The 23,059-nt window shown below is 37.1% G+C and overlaps 3 protein-coding genes and 1 long non-coding RNA gene across 5 annotated transcripts; 2 read left to right on the forward strand and 2 right to left on the reverse strand.

The window, feature by feature from the left end:
- Nucleotides 1–366: 366 nt before the first annotated feature.
- Nucleotides 367–5,221, reverse strand: tmpob (thymopoietin b). Of its 2 annotated transcripts, none has more exons than XM_027172999.2 (7): nt 4,912–5,221; nt 4,372–4,641; nt 4,160–4,280; nt 3,280–3,456; nt 2,878–2,975; nt 2,087–2,187; nt 367–1,972 (listed from the first exon to the last, which is right to left on the reverse strand). In XM_027172999.2, the coding sequence occupies exons 2-7, from the start codon at nt 4,597–4,599 to the stop codon at nt 1,594–1,596; spliced, it is 1,104 nt and encodes a 367-aa protein (XP_027028800.2). In that variant the 5' UTR covers nt 4,600–4,641; nt 4,912–5,221; the 3' UTR covers nt 367–1,593. The 2 variants fall into 2 exon arrangements, with proteins under 2 accessions (XP_027028800.2, XP_027028799.2); XM_027172998.2 differs by having other exon boundaries at nt 2,087–2,190; nt 4,912–5,216.
- Nucleotides 5,222–10,418: 5,197 nt separating this feature from the next.
- Nucleotides 10,419–12,591, reverse strand: LOC125145790. The gene is made up of 3 exons (XR_007144247.1): nt 12,434–12,591; nt 10,861–10,891; nt 10,419–10,633 (listed from the first exon to the last, which is right to left on the reverse strand). It is a non-coding gene; the product is annotated as an uncharacterized LOC125145790 (long non-coding RNA).
- Nucleotides 12,592–15,631: 3,040 nt separating this feature from the next.
- On the forward strand, nt 15,632–18,712 carry pthlhb (parathyroid hormone-like hormone b). Its single transcript, XM_027173519.2, has 3 exons — nt 15,632–16,119; nt 16,656–16,777; nt 17,467–18,712. The coding sequence occupies exons 1-3, from the start codon at nt 16,054–16,056 to the stop codon at nt 17,852–17,854; spliced, it is 576 nt and encodes a 191-aa protein (XP_027029320.2). The 5' UTR covers nt 15,632–16,053; the 3' UTR covers nt 17,855–18,712.
- Nucleotides 18,713–20,270: 1,558 nt separating this feature from the next.
- Nucleotides 20,271–21,710, forward strand: LOC113660210 (galanin receptor 2a). The gene is made up of 2 exons (XM_027173533.2): nt 20,271–20,504; nt 20,670–21,710. The coding sequence occupies exons 1-2, from the start codon at nt 20,502–20,504 to the stop codon at nt 21,585–21,587; spliced, it is 921 nt and encodes a 306-aa protein (XP_027029334.1). The 5' UTR covers nt 20,271–20,501; the 3' UTR covers nt 21,588–21,710.
- Nucleotides 21,711–23,059: the final 1,349 nt, after the last annotated feature.

The following is a 23,059-nucleotide window of genomic DNA, read 5'->3' on the forward strand; positions in this document are numbered from 1 at the left end:
GAGCCTCATTAGAATATTTTATATATATTAAAAGAATACATATATATATAAAACACAATGTAATAAAATGTTTTTTTTTCTTCATTGCAAAATGATTACTCAAAGAGTGGTCCAAACTATTACAGGTCATGAAACAGATCTTACACATTTATACGATCTGACAGCCTGCTGCAGTGCACTTTACTGCTGATGAAGGTCAAACTAAAGTGAATGGCAATGTAAATTATATACTTTCTGATATGGGAAAGGACCATGCATAGGTTTACAATCTTATGCTTTAAAAAAAAGGACTTTGTTATCACAAACAGGGAATCGGTTAATACAAACTAAACTATGTAACAAACAAATGACGTAAAATGAGTTGGGTTGTCTTTTATATATTTTTTTTATTTTGCACAATTGTGTATTTAACCAAAAGATAGACACTCCAGAATGAAAGTTACAGTTAACCGTTAAGATCCTATTAGCTGCCCTGTGACAAAGTGCAAAATTTATTTCCATTTTTAAAAACACTTTCTGCCTTTCAGACAGCAGGTTTAAACTTACATGTTTCCTGTAACTCACTGGCACATACCATTCCAAAGAGCTATGGTTACTTGTCTTTAAAAAGGTATTTTTAGAAGAAGAAAAAAACATTAGAAAAATATTGCAGTTAAAAACTCAGACATTTTTGAATCCATATAGTAAAATACAAAAAAAAAAAAAAAAAAAGTTTATGCTGAATGTATTTATTTCAACTAAAAATGTTCTACACTACTTCATGTTTGTCCAAACGTGACTTTCTGAAGGTGGATAAAGTTTGTGTTAAGACGACATATTAGAAAGTATACTTTCATGTAACATACAGATAACAAACTTGTCATCAACCAACACAAAACCAGTGATTCATCAGTGAATAAAAGTCACAATAACGATGGCAGAGTGTAGAAGTGTGAAACAGGGTCTGATGTAGAATCAGCACAAGTGGCACTAAAAGCAAACTGCATAACTGATCAGGTAGTCTAGTAGTTTGGGCACATTTCCATGCTACTATACAAACGAACAGAAACAAAAGATACAATTACCAACAAATATCTTTGCTATCCTGATAACAATAGTAATCAGCACAGCAAAAAAATATTTACAAACAATAATCTTTACTAAAATTCCACTGCACACAAAATAGTACTTTTTAGCATGCCCCAGTATTTTAAACTCACATTGTGATGAGTTTCAATGCCTGTAATTAACACATACTAATGCCCTGTATAAAAAGCATTTTGTTGTTATCTAAAACAATTTTGTCATGTAGTTTGTCTAAATGGACTACAGGAACAATACAGTGGCAATTGTTTCATGATACAAGGCTACAAAAAATCACTATTTCTTCCTGTTCTTATAACCTGCTACAAAACAGTAAAAAAGGCAAGGTGAAAACACAGTTCACACAGTTTAAAGACTAATAAAAACACACAAATGGACATGACTTAAAAGTTGGACAGAAATAATAAGCACAAACCCTGCCAATTATGTTGATCCTCATATCTATCAGATGGGGATGTGGCTCAAGTCTGAGAATAGAGATAGCTCATGCAACACTGGGAGAACATGTGTTCACTTGCTCCCAGAATTCTCCTCCTGGCTGATAACACCAATTGCACTAAGGAAGGGCGTGACCACCCTGTCCTGTAAGAAGAGCATGCAGGAGTCGATCTGCTCGCTGCTCACATTCTGAAAGACATAGTAAAGTGAGGCAGCCAGCAAAAGGAACACCAGCAGTTTGAGCCAGATGGAGAAGGAGTGACGGTGTGGACGCAGCTCAGATTGAGGAGATGAGATTGATGGTGCATGAGATGGAGTGCTGTGAGTGTGTGTGAGTGATGACTTGGTGGTTTTGAACACATGCTGGTGTAAGAAAGACTCCTCTGGCCAGAGGTCAAGCGGCAACGCCGAACGCCCAGCTGCCCCATGAATAGGTCGCCGACAGGTAGCACTGTACATAAGCAACAGTGTAAGGATAATGTTATAATATAAAAACACTAATCTTAACCAAACTTTTAAACAAAGATTCGCTCAATCTGAGATTATTTTAAAGATTTACACTCACCTAATACCTGTGGGTGTAGCAGGTTCATTTGGGAAGATTTCTTTTAAAATATCACCTCTGTCAGTAAATGACTGCTCATCAGCTGTTTTCGTCTCCTCTACCTGCTAAAGTCGTCACAAATTGTATAGTCAAGTCAGTTGTTGGCACAGTGGCCTTATTTACCAACAGTACCAAGAGACAAGGAATAATCATAGAGATTATTAAAGGATGCTCGAAATCATTCATTATAATATTATTTGCAGACAAATAAATGTACAAATTATTACGTTCTAAAGATATGTTCGTTCTAGCAATGTTGTTGATAGATTTTGCAAAACACAACATGTTTTTCTCTCGTATTTGTAACCAAAATTTGTATATTTTCCATTGGTTAGCACGTGCTTGTACAACGTATAATTATCCATTGGTTAGCAGGTGCTTGTACAACGTATAATTATCCATAAGAAAAAACACCTTCATGGTTTGTTGAGGTCTCAAACACCCTTCATTTCCTTTATTGCTTGTACAGATTTGAGCATCAATGTATTTTAATAGCGAGCAATGTGTTCTATAATGATGAAATCCTGTCTAAAAACTGGTGAATTTCCAGCTAGCTGAGGATTGCCTAAATACCAGAGTACAGTCCACTAAGGTTCTGTACACACACATTACTCAGCTTTCCAAAGATCACTCAGTTTCCAAAAAAAAAAAAGAAAGAAAAATTGGATATCATTTTATGTGAATTTTCTACTGGATTATGAATTCCTAGCAGCTTTGTACCACCACAGCACTTAATTATTCAAATACTTTACCTTATTGCTGAGCCGGCTGCTTGTCCTTGTGGTCACTGGTGTTTTTCCTCGGCTTCTAACAGGTTTTGGTGCTACAGGAACAGGCTCTGGTTCAACATCTGCAAACAAAGATATCAGAAATAAATGGATGGAAATCAAGAAAACTTCAAGTGAAAATGTATGAAAAGCACTCACACAATCACTACCATCCATTTCAACGCTATTGACTGTTTGAATTACTGAATTCACTGAACTTCTTTTCATGCTTGCTTAGAATATAATATATGATGGTGTTAGAAGACACTAGTCTTATCATTTTCCATTCATAAATAAACATTTAAAACTTGCATTTCCTGTTTTATTACAGGAGAAGCCTAATAAAAAAAAATCAACCCAACAGACATTAGCCGCAAATGTTCCAACCTTCTTCCTTGTCACTGTACTGATCCTCCACCGTGCGTGTTTTGCCATTCTGACTTCCATCTGCCTTCACAGGTACCGACTCTGGAACTGCAGTCTCAGGTTCAGGGGATGTGGTCTCTGAAGGAGGTTGATCTAACAGCTTTTGAAGTCTCTTCTCATAAAGTTTACGAGTTGAGGCTATTGCACATGAAGAAGGAGGGGAGAAAAAACACGATAACCACACGTGCTTTGCCATTTAGCAAATACTTCACTTAAGTAAATTATCTACTGGAGTAGAATAAAATAAACAAGTGTGAAATTCTGTACACACTGACTTCAAATTAATGAAACTTAAAGACAAAATATTTGTGAGTTCCTTAATTACTACTTTGAGATTGCATTTACAGGCAATGTTCATGTTTGTATTTTGACGTTTTGCAGTTTTCATTCGAATAGAAAATCAAATAGAACATGCTATTGCATATAGTTTGCGATATCTTAATACCTTAAAAAAATTGCATAGAAAATACTTTTTTATAGTATAGTATTAGTAATATAGTATTATTTGACACTTCTTATCTCTTTGTCCGAATACACTGGACATTTTAAAAACCCCTTTTTTCCTAAACTGCAAACTGTTCAAGGTTTTAGTCAGTTTGAAATCATGCCTTAAAAAAGGATTTTACATTTGTCAGACTCCCTTATATCCAGAGCGACTTGCATGATCTAATGTTTATACAGCTGAACAATTGAGGGTTAAGGGCCTTGCTCAGGGGCCCAAACAGTGGCAGCTTTGGTGGACCTGGGATTCGAACTCACGACCTTCTGATTGGTAGCTCAACACCTTAACCACTAGGCTTAACAACATGCTCACTTTTGTATCTGTAGGACAGAAACCTACCGACTATAGGACCAGGATTGATGCCATACTTCAGTAACTGATCCGTCAAGTCTCTGTCGGTCAGACTGGCGACTTCCACCTCCTCCTCTTTACGAATCTTATCCGTCTTTTTTGTAGCTTTCTGCATATTAACCACAAAGCGATAGATTAAGTCGACGATTGAATTAAAAACATTCTTGATTCCTTAAAAAAAAAACACACACACAACTTACCTTCCCAGATCGACTTCTGTTCGAGATCACCGGCGTTATTTCGTCGTCACTGGAGAAAGTATCAGCCTGAGAGTGTTTCTTGTTCAGCACGGTCAGGTGTTTGAGGTAAAGTTGGACGTAGACGTCCTTTCTATGCTCGCCGGTGGGAAGAGGAACGTCGTTCGCCAGCAGCTCGCTCTTTAGTTTGTCCTTTGTGAGAACGGACGGGTCTTCGAGGAAATCCGCCATGTTTTACCGGCTTGTTTCCAGACCAAAGTAGACACAGCTTATCTATTAAAAAAAAGCCAGTTAAGTTTAGAGTAAGTACACCGCGATACTGACGCACACAAACCCGTGTTGAGGAGTTAATGAACTTGCGCCTTTGTTGACAAAACGTCAAACCGCTCAGATTTACGCGGCAAACCACGTAATGTTACTCTTTACCCCCAAAGAGCGCTTGTTACCGCCACCAAACACCCGTGTAATCATAATAATAACTAACACGTAGTCGTGTTGTAAGGCTTTGTTTTGTTTACACATAAGAAATAACAAAATAACTACCTCTGTTTAGCTTGCTATATCCCGATGGCCCGTGCGCGCCTCAATTTAGCACTATTGAATAAAACAAGCCCCTGTTGGCTAGTTTGGTTTAGTATCGCGTTCCAGGATTGGTGCAGAGCAAACGACCAACCGCCGCATAAAAGAGCGCGATAATGGATTCGGTGTGTTTTCTTTCGTAACAAACCGGTTCGGTTTTGAGCGTCTAGACGTCTGTAAGAGACGCAAACCAGGCAGGATAAGATGTTGCATGAGGGGTAAAAAAAAAAAAAACGTAACCCGCAGCCGCCTTTACAAAACTGGTTATGTATCTTAGGGCTTTTTTTTACTCCCCAGTGACTGCCGTGTGGAACAAAACAAAAGTTCCTCAAGATGGCGGCCTTCACCGCTCTGAGACGAGCGGCTGCTATTGTAGAGTCTTATCATGCAGTTCGGTCTGTTCTGTCACATGCTCAACATGTTAAAGCTCTGTGTACATAAAGCATTTATCCCAAGGCTCAGATACTTAAGATTTAAGGACAGATACCAAAAATATTTTTTCTATTTTTTTTAAATGTATTAAAATGTATAAGTCAAATAATGAAATGTACTCTTACTGCACTAATTTTTAAAGTTTGTTTAGAAATATATATATGTATATAAAATATATAGATTTTATTATTGTGCTCCCATCCCTCTAGTAAATAGGGGACGGATATGCTGAAGATATCCTTTACAAGCTCTGTCTGAATGAACGTCTACTAAAAAGATAGATAGATAGATAGATAGATAGATAGATAGATAGATAGATAGATAGATAGATATTTGTTTTACTGTGCACACTTCCAGTTTACAGACTTTAACATTTAAGTTTAACATTACAGTTTATGATGCCACCTTGTTCTTTACTTCTTAACTTCCGTTGACTAACTTACAGTAGCAAATGTGGATATTTTGTTCATTCAGTTGCTTGAAACAGTAAGGCAATGCGCAATTTGACAAACTCAGAAGCTGACAAGTACCTTTACAGTAAACAATTCCGTCATGTTTTTTAAGGATGTGGGAAATTATTTTGTGTACATAAAAGCTGATGTAGAGCCAAGTCAAAGCCTGAAAGTGTCCTACCATAAAGCTTGGGTTTTAGTGTACAGACTGCAGGGTGCATTACGGTGAAGGTCAAAAATAAAATAAGATGATTTTGATTATTATTACTTATACTATTAATATTAGGCAAATAGCAGCAGCTTCTGAACATTACTAGTGTTTTATAACTACCAGCCTAAGGAGGTGATTTCAGGCTCCTGAGTTTTGCTTAGTTTTGTCTGCTTTTTGAAGCCAATGAAACGTGTTCAATTTCTCACATGAACAGGTGTGTGTGTGTATGTACCACTCTTCTTTAAGCCCCAAATTAAGTTGTGTCTGGATGATGCCATCAAGACCTTGAACCAGATGTTAAAACCTAGGTAATTCTGATTGGGTAATTCTCTCTTGACCTGTGCTGTGCAAAAGAGTGGTGTATTCAGGGCTAGGTTTGAATAGCACTATCTAGTCTTACTTAAGCCTTTGTTACCTTTAGAGCTAATTTAAACCCTGTCAGTGGCACATTGAAGCAAACAGGGGCTGTGGCTTCATCAGAAGTTGCTATGGCTAGAATTGATCATGGTGGTCTATCTGCTATAACCTAGGCAATATCTCATGTACACCACTGTAGACATATTATCTTTATGCTCCTTTGATACAGAATGAGTGAAATTTGATCAGAAACAGACAGTTAGAAATTTAAGGACAAATCAAAATTAGGTATAATAATAAAATGCAGGGTTTAAATGGATTCTGGACATTCAGTCTGAACTGATGTTAGTTACAGTAAGCATATTTCTATAGAAACAGTAACTCTTAATATAAATGTTATGTTTTATGTTGTAAAGATTATTTGTTTGAAGTTTTATGTTGTGATTATTATTGCTACTTTATCAAAGCATTATTCAGTCAATTTTATTGTATTGTTCAACTTGTTCTTTCGGCATGCTTTCTGTTAAAACAAGGTCAAACTCACAAAGGTGTCCAATATTGCTGCAAAAGTTATAGGTCTTCCAACACCTAACCTTATAGAACTCAATAACACAGCTATTGCACACTTTGTCATTTCAATAGAAGGGGATTCCACATATCCACTAAATGAGTATCTAGCCCCACTGCCCTCAGGGCACAGGTACAGGGCTCTGAGGTGCAGGAGGGCCCCCTTTAGAAGAAGCCTGATTCCCTCAGTCATTAAGTACCTTAACAACAGACATCGCTGAGTGTTATTTTGAATGTTTCTTGACAAGTGTTTATTATGCCTCTTTATGTTTATGTTGTGTGTCAAACAAGTGCAGTGTTGTGGAAAAGAATTTCTCCTTTGGGGACAATAAAGTATAAAGTAAGTAAAGAGTGGCTATTAAAATAATATGAGTCAATGATTATATTTACAGCCTCACAATCCTGGCAAAAGCATGTCTCAATAAGAATGAAGAGATTGCTAAATTCAATTGACAACTGATGAAGCTCAGGCTCAGTCAGTAATACAATAACGCTCTTGAAAGGGAACTTCACTGAAACAGTGTGTCTTTCATTCATTCATTCATTCATTCATTCATTCATCTTTTACCGCTTATCCGAACTACTCGGGTCACGGGGAGCTTGTGCCTATCTCAGGCGTCATTGGGCATCAAGTCAGGATACACCCTGGACGGAGTGCCAACCCATTGCAGGGCACACACACTCTCATTTACTCACACAATCACACACTACGGACAATTTTTTCCAGAGATGCCAATCAACCTACCTACTATCTTTGGACCGGGGGGGGGAACCGGAGTACCCGGAGGAAACCCCCGAGGCACGTGGAGAACATGCAAACTCCACACACACAAGGTGGAGGCGGGAATCGAACCCCCAACCCTGGAGGTGTGAGGCAAACATGCTAACCACTAAGCCACCCTGCCCCCCAAAACAGTATGTCATATATCATAAATGGCTATGATGCACAAGAAATCATTCTGTTCAGAAAAAAAATGTCTGTGTTAAAGTAATACATTAAATGTGCTTTAGATCAGTGTGGTCAGCAGGTAGTGTTCCCACCTCACAGCTCTGAGGTTCTTGGTTTGACTCTGAGCTCAGGCTACTGCCAATGTGGAGTTTTGCATGTTCTGGATGTGTGGGTTCTACTGGGTTCTCTGATTTCTGATTTATATTATAAAGAATCTGCTTTAAATTTTGAAAGCAATAAAATCTTGATTAGCTGCAATTAATACAAATATCATACTAGTTATAATTTGTATAATTGGTTTTATGTCAGGTGTACTAACTATACTTTCATGTGGTTTATGTAGAGTATGCTTAAGGTAATGAGAAAAACATAATTTAAAAATCTTAATTTTAATTTTTTTATAATTTAAAGCGTTTTTGTCTTTGAATCAAAGACTGGAGTACGGAAGTCATAAGAGGCCATGAATTACTAAAATTTTTTATCTTTCTTGTTTTGTTGCGATCGTCTTAATTTTCTTGTTATCTAAAAGTTGTTTTGTCGTGATAGCGACTAAATTTTTCTCATTATCTCGACATAAAAGTTCTCATGATTGCTTAAGAACATGTTCTAGAGGCAGCAAAAGTGCAAGTACGCAGCATCATGGATGATCACTTGTGCTTTTACTTTGATCAGGGACTCATATGATTGACATGTCGAAGACCATATACTGTAGTGACCCTACTGTGGTTAATCTAGCCGCTGTTTCTGAAAGCACAGTTAAACTAGCTGCACGTATGTTGTAGGAGTGGATTTTAAATACAGTGGGGCAAATAAGTATTTGATACACTGCCGGAGATCTGTAATTTTCATCGTAGGTATAACTCAACTGTGAGAGACAAAATCTTAAAAAAAAAATCCAGAAAATCACATTGTATGATTTTTAAATAATCAATTTCCATTTTATTGCATGAAATAAGTATTTGATACAATAGAAAAATAGAACTTAATATTTGCAACATAAACCTTTGTTAACAATTACAGACATTTCCTGTAGTTCTTGACCAGGTTTGCACACACTGCAGCAGGGATATGTGATGGCTTGAGCAGGGGGACCTTGCGCACACTGCAGGATTTTAATCCATGACGGTGTAGTGTGTGGTTTCTAATTGTAACCGTTGAGACTGTGGTCCCAGCTCTCTTCAGGTCATTGACTAGGTCCTCTCGTGTAGTTCTAGGCTGATCCCTCACCTTTCTGTGGATCATTGATACTCCACGAGGCAAGATCTTGCATGGAGCCCCAGTCTGAGGGAGATTGACATTGAATTTCTTCCATTTTCTTATAATTGCACTAACGGTTGTTGCCCTCTCACCAAGCTGTTTGCCTATTGTCCTGTAGCCCATCCCAGGTCCTGTAGTGGAGACATTGGAGTCTGATTGATTGTGTGTGGACAGATATCTTTTATACAGTTAATGAGTTCAAACAGGTGCAATTAATACAGGCAATGAGTGGAGGATAGGGGGGCTTCTAACAGGTCTGTGAGAGCCAGAATTCTTGCTGGTTGGTAGGTGATCAAATACTTATTTCAAGCAATAAAATGGAAATGAATTATTTACAAATCATACAATGTGATCTTCTGGATTTTTTTAGATTCTGTCTGTCACAGTTGAGGTGTACCTACGATGAAAATTACAGATCTCTTTGTGAGTTTAGAAAAATTGTCAGTGTATCAAATACTTATTTGCCCCACAGTACTTAGCGCTGAAAGAGGAAAGCGAATGTCCGCAAGCTCTTACCTCACAGAACAATGAATTAATTCAAAATGATATTTTTTTAAATAAATATGTGACAAAGCGAATACAAAGCAATTGACAGTATTTAAGAGAATAAACATTTTAATAATACATTACATATTAACACTGGGTTAAATGCAAAGATCAAGAGATCGTTTTTATAACTAAACAACTTTTATGTTGAGATAACAAGAAAAATTAAGACTTTTTATGACAAAACAAGAAAAAAATAATGCTTGGCCTCCTAGGACTTCCCTACTGAAGCGCTTAAGAGTACCAAGTATTAGTATTAAGATTTTTTTTTTTTGACATTTCAGAAATTGGGGTTTGAGTAAATAATGAGCCAATTGATACAGTCATAAATGTATTCATATGTAAAGCTGAACTAAAAAATATTGTAATGTTTGAACATAACACTGAAAGGTTAATGTGGGTATGAGCAGAGTTGTCGCTGGACTCTGTGCAAGCATTTTTTTTATTTCACTGGCCAAATACTACACTTTGCTGGGCTCACTTCCTCACAGTTCACTTTTACAGCCTGCACATACTCGATGAACCAACGAAAGGGTATACGTGTGAGTTTGGGTGTTGATTTCGACCACTGTCTGGTGTTTTTGCATTCCAGTTCACTGTGGTTATGAGAGTGGTTCGAGATGGCACACCTTTCTGACCTCACATATATATTCACGGTATCACTACAACTCATAGAACTAATTCCTATATTCTGCCTCAATCCACATAAAATTAGATGATTAATCCTCACTGGCTTCTATGACATGCTGTTGCCAAGTTGGAGGCAGTACTTCCTTAACTACTGTACTGTCAAACTTCTAAGAAACGCTTCTTCAGCTTTTACTGTATTTCATTTATACAGAAAACACCAAATAAGCCAAAAGTCACAGAAAAGTGTCTTTTAAAGCATAACATCGGGGCCCTCAGGAAATGGATCTAAGAGACATAAAGCAATTATTAGCAATTGTGTGTATAAAAGTGGTTTAAGGAAAAGCATAGTATAAGCTATAAAAGCAAGTATATTTATATTGTAAAGTTGATATTATTTATTTGAACATATTTATAAATGTCAGTTTTACATTTTTGTGTTTGTGGATTTAAAAAAAAACATGGTTTGTAAGTTCATGCAGGATGATCAGAAAAGTGGAATAGATTTTACTCACAGAAAAGAAAAATGGTGCATCTGGTGTTATTCTGCAATACAGTAAAATTAACTCATTCAGATGAACTATGTCATAAGACACAGATAAGTAACAACTTCTAGGAAAACCCTGATCACCTGACTACATCCTTCCATGTATAATACGAATATAAAAATGCTAAGCAGGCTCAAAATAACCTTGATTTTGGATTAAGATGACAAGAGGAAAATATCATAAGCCATAAGTGTTCATTATTGTCACACAGATGGCTGATGAAGAGTGTTGGTCATAAACACTGATCAGTCGACTATATGTTTGTACTGTGTGTCATCATGGACTATCATAAGAATTTTACAAGCAATGAAATCAGTATCAAATGAATGAAATCGACAATTATATCTTTGTATTAATTTGACAATCCTACACTTTGGGCTTTGTATTTCATATACATTTTTAAATAAGAGTATAATCATAAGAAGAAGACTTTTTTTTTCTTTTCTTAAAACTATTTATTAATACTCTATTGTAGAACTTATTCACAATATGTAATAGCCATCATCCCATGGTGGTGACATGACATACATCTCAATTTCACTTCTCTATGTGAGGTTGTAGAAGTTGTTGGCTGGTAGCTCAGCTGGATGTGATACTCAATATTCTCTTAAGGATAGCTCTATGGTGCAAAACAAGAAGTGAGGACATTATTCTTGACAAACCCTAAAGCTAAAGGCTCCTCAAAGGATGTTATTCATAAGTAATTACCATCAGGCTGTTGGTGTCAGGCCAGACTAAGATGGTAGCTTTTCATATGACTTGAATAGGTTTGTCCTGGCATGGAAAAATCTATCCTGCAGCCTTTGCACAGTATATTCCCCTGTTGACAGTCCAAACTGTACTTATAGGACACACACCTCGATGTCAACATCCCTCACTGCAGGAAAGTGAGACGCCCATTCCCGAACCCTGGCAGCCCACCTCCTTATGAATCATGTGCCAAGCAACTTCTCCATTTATTTGTCCAATTATTATTTGAGCCATCATGCTGTTTTGTTTGGCAGATATTGATAAAGGTCGACTCATATCAATACAGGGTTGCATTCAAAAGCAGTGTGAAATTTGTCAGATCACTTTAGCAGACCTTGAATAGGTACAATCCCATGCCTTTTCCCACCTACTGTGCTACCTTGCCATGTTCCATTTTTGTAACTATTGCTTGTTATCGCTGGAATTCCACATTGGAGATCCAGTGTACAGATCTGGGCACAAAGTGTTCATTCATGATGCCAAGCACAATTACCTTTACCAGCAGAACCGTCCTACTTTCCTGAGAAACAGGATCTGGCTTATAAAGACTACACAGAATCAGTCAACTTAGCTTTGATTGATTCAACATGCCATGATTATAGGAACCATTATGCTTGAATACAATTGCCAACATTATTTCTCAAGTGTTGCTGACTTAGACAATTCTTAAAACCCCTTCCATAAAAATAACCACATGCAACTCCAGATTCAGGTTAATTTAAATGTTGTTGGTATGGACCATACAAAAAAATAGAATTCAATATTTATACCATAATATTTAAATACTAACCTCTCTCTTGTTTTGTCTTGGGATCTGTTTTGATCTGGGAAATATAGAATGTGTGTAAGGACTGATTAATAAAAAACAAATCTCATCACTTGTAACAAAGCATAGTGATTAGAAATATGGGGAACAATACTCTTTCAACCTTTTGTATGTTACTTTACTGAACCCTTCTCTCAATGGAAAGTTAAGCCGCTTTTTTTTTTAAGAATGAGTAAGGTATTTCAGTTTGTTGCTAAATTTAGCTTGGCCCTGTTCAGTCGACAGGTTCCTGAGCCATTTTAAACAAAGATGAGCCATAGGATTTGCCCGGGGCCCAGCGGGTGGCGAGTGCCGGTGGTCTGCTGTTCTCTTATGCACCAGCTTTAAAGTAAACACTGCAATTCTGCGGTTGCCAACGCCATGGCAGCCAGCAAAAGGCCTTACTGTGCAACAGCACACACAGCTCTGGTGTGCCGTGTCCCAGACTTCTCCTCAGGCCCCCCTCTCAACAACAGAGGACGAGGTTGAGAACCTGTAACTACTGTGATGTATGATCCCCCAAAAGTTGTTTAATTACCTCAGCTATCAACATTCAACTTTGGAAATGATTGTACATGCTTGAAGAAAGCTCTTCTTCTTTCACATTCATTGTGTTGTGTTGTGTTGTGTTAATTTCGATGAATTAATTAGTAGAGATGGGGCACTTCATTATGGAGTAAATATTTGTCTAGTTTATGTATGGTTGGGTGGCAGGCTGCTAAACAAACCAACCGTTTACTGGAAGAGTTTTCCCTCCAGACTATTAGATAAAATCGAGACATGTTTGTGCATGGAGTTCAATTGCTATGGAATGTTTGACAGACCACGTAGCATGCCACCTGCTTTAATTTTCTGAAACAAGTGAAATTGTTTTTTTAATACCATGTTGTAGCATACTGTTAATAATTTGGTTTCAAGAATTTCTTAAAAGTATAACTGCAGAAATGACATTTGAAGTATTGTACTACAATCAGCATTCAACTCAAAATTCTCTAACTTGGTATATTTAGTACCTAATACTCAATATAGGAGATTATTAATTATTATCCTTGAAAGAGATGCAAAGACTTAATTTGCAACATTGCTGGTAACTTTGATAAAATACAGAATTTTCCCCATGCAAGAAACAGACATAATACTTGCTACTAGATTCAGATGACTAATTTATTTCCTATGGCTGCAGAGATCTTGTTAGGAAATTGTACCACAAGTTTTGAATTCCACTGCCCATTTGGAAATGCACTTGACCATGTTTTATGTAGAACAACAGTATGCCCATATGAAGCTACTGTAATTGATAATGTGTGTGTTCTGTAAGGAGTAAAACAGTTAGAACATAGATGTGAGATTCAAGCAGCAAAAAGGTGGTGGGAGGTTTGGGGAGGGTGGGCAAAGCAGCCTTGTAGGTTTCCAAACTTCTTAGTGCTGCTAGCAGAAGGATTTACTGTAACTCTCAGACAAGCATTCACAACTTGGGCTCTAAACGGTCTATTGGCAAGGTGGCCATGTTGTCTCTGGCACAGAATCAAACCCACTGAACTGAGGTCCAAAAGTACCTACACAACACAAACCAGTGGGATGTTTGAATGATAAATTGCCGACGTTCAGTGGTAGAACAAAAAATATTGGCCTTGCTGGGGACATCAGTCTTAATAATTTCACAGCAAGATTCCATACTGGGTGGTTTGGTTGACCAAAGCTATGCTCTTTCTCAAGTGACATATGATTCACTTAAAGCTGGTTATAGTGACGAACCGATCCAGTGCAGGTGCTGTATCAGAGTTTGTCCAAGTGCTGAGAGGGTCAAGTGGCAGTGGTCAATGGGGTAACACAGACGGTGTTAAATGACACATTTTATTCATTTACTTGTCTCAGTGAGCAGACCACAAAGTTTTTCTCCTACAAAAAAGGCTTTTCATGGTAACAGAGTTCAATTACCTGTGGTTATACTTGGAGCTCCATGGATTTACAGAAGCCAAACTGCTCTTTTCATTTTACAAAGCCAAGAGCAAAACTTTATGTCACTTATTTGTGTGTGTTTATAGAACAGAACAAGGTACAATTGGCCAAACAGCACAAGAACATTCTTAACAAGACATTGGATTCGGATGTGGAAATAATATTTGACACTTGTTAGACATTATTCTTGAATAGAATAGACAAAATTGACACACACCACTTAAGAAAAATATTTTCACCAGTAATAGCCACTTTCAATTTATTGTTTCATATATGGGCTGTTTCCTGATATATTGAAACTGAACAGAACACCAATTCCTACACCAATTAAGACACACTTACATTTATGGCATTTAGCAGATGCTCTCATCCAAAGAGGCTTAAATAATCAATCAATCGATCAATCGATCAATCAATCGATCGATCAATCAATCAATCTATCTATCTATCTATCTATCTATCTATCTATCTATCTATCTATCTATCTATCTATCTATCTATCTATCTATCATTGTTATTGTCATCGTTATTACCTTTTGTAGCCAATGGTGATAATTATTTGTTCTCGTTATGATAAACGTTAAGAAAGAAAGAAAGAAAGAAAGAAAGAAAGAAAGAAAGAAAGAAAGTTAAGAGACACTGTTCATGAGAGATGCTAACATCAAGGAACAGAAATTTGACACAGAAATAAAGTAAACTATGTCTACAGGTAGAGTTTGTTAATATTGATTAACAACTTAATGCACATTAACACATTATATAAACAAGTAAATGAAGTGTTACTGAATTGTGTGTTTTTCAAAAACCACCTTAACCATTAAATGGCTAGGAGGTTTGCTTAGTAGGGCAGGCGACCTACCCACAGGCAGGGTTTCACTGAGGTTATGGTTAGGATCTCTTGGGACAGTGGTCAGCCAACACTGTTTGCTTATTTCACCCAGTTCTGCACATCTATTGGGAAGGGAGGGTCTCTGTTCTCTCTGCTCAGTGAGTGCACCTTTCTACCAGCGCTGGCACTAAAAGTCCACTTCTGTTTTGCTTCAACATATTTATGACATGAGTACAGTTCAATTTCCTGAACTCAAATTGTACTGACCTTTATCATGGATGTAATTAATTCAATTGACCAAAGATCAAATAAACACTTAAAATGTGAGTGGAAATGCTAAAACATTAATGGAACAGGTTTAAACTACTATGGCCTCTTCTGTCCTTTATTTAGTGTTCCCCTATCCCCCTCTCTGGGAGACTGCGAGCCAACCTCTTTCCACTGAAGGTGTGTGCCTGTGAGTTTCTCAGAGTGTGTGTGGTGTCAGTCTGGTATACATTTTGGCAGGCACACACACACATACACACACAGAGTTAAATTGGAGTACAGAGCACTCTCTCTCATTTTCCCTGCTCATTCTGTTAGACTTGTTTGGTGGACCATTGGAGAGCATCAGAGACGCCCACAGCCTAGAGTGAGTGCCATAAATCCCTTTCAGCAGTGTGAGCAGCCAGCAGGTTCTACACCACGCATCTGGAGGCAAAAATACTTCAGCTGATATTGGCTTACTGATTGCTGGACGTTCTGCATTTGGATATACCGTTGTTCAGCCAAGAGCTAATGTGATCCAGACATGGTTTAGTTGGAACGTGGCTACATGTATGGGGTACAGCAAAATGGCCATGAGATGCAGTACACAATGAACTGCTCTTCTGGAGTACATGTAAGTATGTTTTCCATGAAAAGGTTTTTTATGCTGCTTAATCAATTAAAATTAAAACCATGAAAATCACTATTACATTTCTTACTTACTTCTCCAGTATAGTAATGTAAATTAATATATTAATTTACATTACTATAATACTATATAATATTACTATATTAATATTAGATATTACAGGTCAGTTTAGTTAATTGTAACTAATTCATTTCTGTGTTTATGTGTGAAAGGACATTTATTATGCATTTTACCATTTAATCATTAATAATTTAATCTTGAATAGAAAAATATATATACAGTACCAGAAATGTACATTTTTGCTGATTAGCAGATTATATCACATCCTTATTATATAGAAAACACTATATAGAAACACTGTGCTGTATGACAAAGATATCACAAATACTTTTGAAGAAAACTACTATTATTGAACTGCTCCATCTTGAAATGATATATCCATGTTTAGAACATAATCTTAAATCAGTAACTGAACTTTTTATGTTTGAAACATATTTAGCTCTAGTCTAACTCTTTTCCAGATGAGGGTCTGCAGAGTTTTGTGGACGAGCATGATGCTAAGGCAATGGAGTTTTGCTGTGCTCTTATTAAGCATCCCTCTACCTGTCCAAGGGCAACCCATACACGCTCTCAGCAACAGAATGTATGTGTTGATATCCTGTAAACACTCTGTTGATTAAAAATAAACTGATTGTTAAGAGTACTGACCACACCTAACACAATATTTACACTTTAAATTCTGATTCCAAGGGGAACATTCATTCGAAATTAATTACTAATATCATGGGTTCTTTAGAAGGCCAACTGCTCTGCACAGTTTAAAACTATTTCTCTGCTTCCGTGAGCTTTTAATCTTCTCTCTGATGGAATGGTCTGGTTGGAAACCTTGGCATATTTGCAGCATAGAATTACTAGCCTACATGTGGCTGAATAGGACTGAAGAATCTGTTCTTACATGGGAAAAGTGACAGAGCACATTTTTTGTTTGTGTGCTTTAATGTTACTATATTCTATCTTTCATGGTTCTATGATTTTTTTTTCTCTACAGGAACCCAGTGAGATTCACTATAAGAAAGTGAACCATTTAGAAGAAGTCCTAATAAAACCAAAAAAAATCTATATTATATAAACCATTTAATAAGTAAGTATTAAGCATAATATGTTGGCAGTTATGAATTTTGATAGTCAAGGCAGTGGTACCTCAGGAATACAGCAGAGAATCCAAGTACAATCAGACAAGTCTGAGAATAATCTTATAAACTGATACACTGTTCGGAAAGAGATAGCTCAAGCAAATGTCTATAATAAGTGGGTTTGTTTTTAAAATTCCAGGAAACGGTCAGTGAGTCAAGCCCAACTTATGCATGACCGAGGAAGTTATCTGCAAGACAGGAAGCGACAACTCTGGCTGCAGGAGCTTTTTAAACAAGTACATACTGCCAATGTGTGGGACACCCCATCCAGCAGTGGAGCCAACCTCCAGCATGTAACCTGGGGTGCCCAAGCTCCCAAAACTGCCAGCAGCACCAAAGACTTTCTTTTGGACTTTCAGTTAGAGAGCACAGGCACAATCAACTCCCTGCCACAGGAGACCAACAAAGAGCAGCCAGCTGGCACTAGGAGAAAGAAAAGAGTATGTTTGGGGAAGTGGAGTGAGAGCAATAAACGAAGAGGATGGCCATGCTCAATACAAGCCCAAGTAGCATTAAGAGCTCACTAAGTAGGGAAAACTGACAGTAAGTGAGGAGACGACTGTGAAACAAGAGGCCATGACACCATCAAACATTTTGGACCATGGCCTCAAAACCTCTTTACTATAGATTAGTTTCTATCATCATCATAAAACAGTCCCTTATAGGTAGAATTCTTTGTCCCATGCACTGTTTGACTCACAATTACATCAATATATTATTTAATCTTTACAGAAATCCTGAAAGTTTTTTAGAGGAAAGATGAATCTAATTATACAGTAATAAGTCTGTATTTCATTTATTCATTCATTCTACTTCAGTAACTGCTTCATTCTGGTCAGGGTCCCAGTGGATCTGGAGCCTATCTAGGGAATGGGATGCCAATTACTGGACACTATGCACACTTATTTACATACAGGAGCAATTAACACTAACCAGTCTGCCTTTGGGCATGTTTTTGGCAAAAACCAACACAGACACAGAGAGAACACTTCACAGACAGTAACCTGAACTCAGGATCAAATTAGAATCTCTGGAGCTATGAGGCAGCATAAATACTTGTGCCACTGTGGCATCAGTCCATGCTTGATATAATAAAAAGTCATATGCATTTTTTTCATGTACTACACTAATCACCCATACTTTTTATTTATTTGACCAGAAATGTATATTTATTCTGTAAAGGTATCACAATGCTGCTCTTTTCTAAAAGTTTCAAACAATGCACTTTAGAAATCTGCGATAGACACCTGTATGTCAGTATTCTTCTGATGAATGTTCTCCTATTCTGTTAAAAAATAGCTCCTGCTATGCTTTCCATTTTCAGCATCATCAATAAATCTCATGAGCATGATAAGAAATTAAGAGAAATGTCATGTTTCCATAACAAACGTGATCATGGCAAAGAGAGTCCACATAATGTCAGTGATTTAATATCTACAACCCTTTATATTTTCTTTAGTTTAGTTGCAAATTTAGTCCTTTTCCATTTCAGACGTTGCCTCCAACAGCATAATGCTGTTAATGTGTAAATAAAGTTCTAACAGTCATGCACTCAAATACATGTTAATGGATAATGTATCCTTAAGTCAACATCCTGAGTGTTTTGGAAGAAGTTGTAATAAAGAGCAGAGAGTGATAACAGTCAGTCAATGAAAAGGATATTGCTTCATCCAAATCAATTCATCCTAGCAGAAGAATTGATTATATGATGCAGGAGAAAGAACTGATTATATGATGCAAGAGACAGAATGAATTGCTTGAATATAACCCATGATGAAAAACAAACAATATATTTTCACATCAAGTCCAGTCAAGAAGCTTTTACTGTCATTTCAACCATATATAGCTGACTCAGTACACATTGTGAAATGAAACAATGTTTGTCCAGGACCATTGTGCTACAAAAATGACATAAAGCTACATAGAACAAAACATAAAACAACACTTAGCTAAGGACATAAGTCCTAGCCACATAAAGTGCAACATGGCTTGATTGAAGAGACTATTGCACAGTCTGGTTGTTAGGGCCTGAATGCTATGGTACCTTTTTCCAGATGGCAGGAGAGTGAAGAGTGTGTGTGAGGGGTGTAGGGTCATCCACAATGCTGTTTGTTTTGCAGATGCAGCATGTGTTATAAATGTCCATGATGGAGAAAAGAGAGATTCCGATGATCTTCTCAGCTGTCCTCACTATCCGCTCAAGGGACTTGAGATCCAAAATTGTGCAGTTCCCATACTAGACAGTGATGCAGCTGCTCAGGATGTTCTCAGTGGTCCCGCTGTAGAACATGGTCAGGATGGGGGGAGGGAGAGGGGCTTTCCTCAGACTTTGTAGAAAGTAGAGGCACTGCAGGGCTTTCTTACTGATGGAGGTGGTAAGGTTCTCTGCCATATGAACACCAAGGAATTTAGTGCTCTTAACAATCTGTTCAAAATGTTCAGTGGCGAGTGGATGCTTGTGCTCTCCTGAAGTCAACAACCATTTCTTTATTTTTATACACCAGGCAGTCAGCTGTTGCATCTCCTCTCTGTATGCTGACTCGTTGTTCTTGCTGATGAGATCCACCACAACTGTGTCATCGGTGAGCTTGACGATATGGTTTGAGCTGTGCATCGCGCTACACAGTCGTGAGTCAGCAGAGTGAATAGCAGTGGACTGAGCACACAGCCCTAAGGGGTCCAAGTGCTCAGTGTGGTGGTGCTGGAAATGCTGTTCCCGATAGACTGTCTGAGGTCTTCCAGTCAGGAAGCCCAGGATTCTATACCATTTTAATTACATTTTTCAAGTATGTCAGAACATTTGAACAAAAAAACATGTAAATGTATCAACAGTAAGCGCTTATTGTATATTTGTTAATTTGATGTATAAATTTGAAATTTCAAATTATGCTTATCCATTGAAAGCATTAAAGCATACACACTCTTGGCCCTGTATTTGTAATATTGCCCTTGTAGCACAAATCTGTCTCTTCCCCTTTAAATATTCCTTGACCGATTGTGACTAATTGCCTGAACATCCTGATGGGCAGTCACATCTCTTCCAACTGAGATTTGAAATGATGACTCCAGTTTCACTGCACAACAGCACATTTAATTTATTGTAATTGTACTTTTTGGATTTTGTTCTTCATTGGGAAAGGACATTTTGTAAGCCTTCTCTTAAGAAGAATAACTATGGTGAGTAACTTGATAATGAATGGTAATGTAAAAGAGTTTGTGTAATCCCATCATTGATATATATATATATATATATATATATATATATATATATATATATATATATATATATATATATATATATATATTACAGTAATACTTAAAGCTTAAGCTGTTGACTTGCAGGTTTACAGTAATCGCTATGGTGTGATTTTCGCCTGTACCTGTGGTGTGATCCTGGGTGTGGGCTTCGGGGCTAACTTGCTAGTGTTCACCCTCTTCGCTAAACACAACACTCTACGCAAGAATCGTCTGGACTTGCTGATCCTCAGCATGGCTTTGGCTGACTTCCTCACGCTGCTTCTCATTCCATTCACTCTACACTCAGCTGTCAGTTTCTCCTGGCCTTTAAGCGACACATCGTGTAAGATTTACCAGTTCCTGCTGGCTTTCTCTCTGGCTGCCAGCACTTACTCACTATGTGCTGTCTCAGTAGCTCGAGCCATGATCATCACTAACCCCTACCACCCACCCTCTACTGACCTCCTTGCGCTAATGCTCATCCTGGCCTGGGCTCTAAGCTTCTTTATCAGCTTGCCATTGCGTATTTTTGCCACTAAAGAGCGCCTTGGCCCAGGGCTCACCAACTTCACTTTCTGCCTGCCTACCATCAAAGAGCACCACTACCAAGTCATATTAAGCCAGTTTGTTTTGTATTACTTCATACCGATGCTGGTTATTGCTGGAAATTATGTACGCTTGGCTCTGTTTCTCCACAAGAGCCCAGTGATGTCTATGGCCAGTGCTCGGAACACACGGCGAGCTTCACTCATGGTGTTCCTGGCAGCTGGGACATTCTCTGTGTGCTGGCTGCCTGGATATGTCCTTGAGCTGTGTGTGTATTTGGGTCTCTATAAACATGGACAAGATTGGGAGATGTTCTATTTTACCTGTACAGTGTTACAGTACCTGCACCCATGTGTTAATCCAGTTCTGTATGTTTTGCTGGCTAAGCGCTACCGGGGAATGCAACGAGCCTTGCTCTTTCAATGCAATCGCAACAGGGTGCACCCCCAGGTTACTAGTGTTACTGAAAGCTTCTGAACTGTTCTACAAGGTTCTGATTTTGTCTAAAAAAAAAACAACAATCTACAAAAAGACCACTTTAAAATATACATTCTTGAAAAGTGGAATGCTATGTGACTAAGATAAACTGAGATAAACTTATTGAATGCAATATATATATATATATATATATATATATATATATATATATATATATATATATATATATATATATATATATATATATATTATTTTTTTTATTATTATTTTTTCAGCAAATGCATTTAAAAATTAAGGGCCCTGTCCAATTAAGAAGTGGGTCTTTCTTATATCTATCCAAATAGACATGAAGACTGTAACACTTTCAGAGAATCCAGAGTCTGTATTTTATCAAATAGTTGCTCAAATGGTGTTATTTTAAAATCCTCATCTCATAGTTGCCTTGACAGTTTGAAAAGGGAAAATTCAGCCTTGTTATCCATCTTGCAACTCCATGGAGACGAATTTGACCAACTGACTGAATGTTCAGTGCGCTGGACGGTTTCGTAACTTTACTAGATGTAAGTTACTATTTTCTATTTTCAATGATTTACATTGATATTAGCAATAAGGTTTAGAGATTGCAGCTGTTCTGCCTTTTAATAATATATGCCAATATAATGTATAACAATATAATGATACCAGAAATTGTATAATTTTCACTAAAAATGATTAGTTCTTAATTATGCATGGTAAATGTTTGATGCTATATATATATATATATATATATATATATATATATATATATATATATATATATATATATATATATATATACCACCGATTCAACCCAGGTGTGGATAAAAAAGTGTGTAGCAAGTGCAAGGGCACTTGCGTTAAGGGCACTGCAACACCACCTAGTGAATCACAGCCTCAGTAACTACTTTATAGTACTAGTTAATATTTAATTATGTATAAATAGACGGAGTAAGAAAAATATAGACTATAAATATTATGATGCTTTTTTTTTTCATTTGGCATTCCTTGACAGATTTAATCATTTATTTCACTATCTCGGACACCCACAGCATATTTTGTGGTTCACAGAGTATCTCAGAATTAAAGTTATGTCATAATCTCCTAGATATCGAACTGAGTGTAACACTGAACTAAATGTTTTGTTGTGTTTTTTCTGATCACAAGCATTGAGAGTTGTGGCAGAATTGGAACAACAAATTTATTCATACATCCAAAAATCTTAAAGCCAAGAACAAGAGAAAAAGTTGCAGGAAAAATAACTTAAAAATTAGTTGAAAAATCTATAAAGTAGATAATATTACCAAACATGTATTAAATGGAAATTATTTTTGTTTCACTGGACTTAAGACTGTTTGCAACACATATTTGTCAAAAAGCCTTATAGCTACATCCATTTGCTGTTTTATCAGGTGCTCTTTGTACCTATACAATCATTCACTGCAGATGACTGTTTCTATACATAATTTTAGCCATCCTCTACCTCCATCAATGGT

Source organism: Tachysurus fulvidraco, chromosome 10 (assembly GCF_022655615.1).
Source record: "Tachysurus fulvidraco isolate hzauxx_2018 chromosome 10, HZAU_PFXX_2.0, whole genome shotgun sequence".
Taxonomy (NCBI): Eukaryota; Metazoa; Chordata; class Actinopteri; order Siluriformes; family Bagridae; genus Tachysurus; species Tachysurus fulvidraco.

Bases quoted from the DNA above. Each gene is read 5' to 3' on its own strand.
- pthlhb (XM_027173519.2), top strand. From the start codon at position 16,054: ATGTATGGGGTACAGCAAAATGGCCATGAGATGCAGTACACAATGAAC. The intron at 16,120-16,655 runs GTAAGTATGTTT...ACTCTTTTCCAG, and splicing joins ACTGCTCTTCTGGAGTACAT to ATGAGGGTCTGCAGAGTTTT. The intron at 16,778-17,466 runs GTATGTGTTGAT...TTAAAATTCCAG, and splicing joins CACGCTCTCAGCAACAGAAT to GAAACGGTCAGTGAGTCAAG.
- tmpob (XM_027172998.2), bottom strand. From the start codon at position 4,599: ATGGCGGATTTCCTCGAAGACCCGTCCGTTCTCACAAAGGACAAACTA. The intron at 2,976-3,279 runs GTTGGAACATTT...CTTTGTTTGCAG, and splicing joins GTACAGTGACAAGGAAGAAG to ATGTTGAACCAGAGCCTGTT. The intron at 1,973-2,086 runs GTGAGTGTAAAT...GCTTATGTACAG, and splicing joins GCTACACCCACAGGTATTAG to TGCTACCTGTCGGCGACCTA.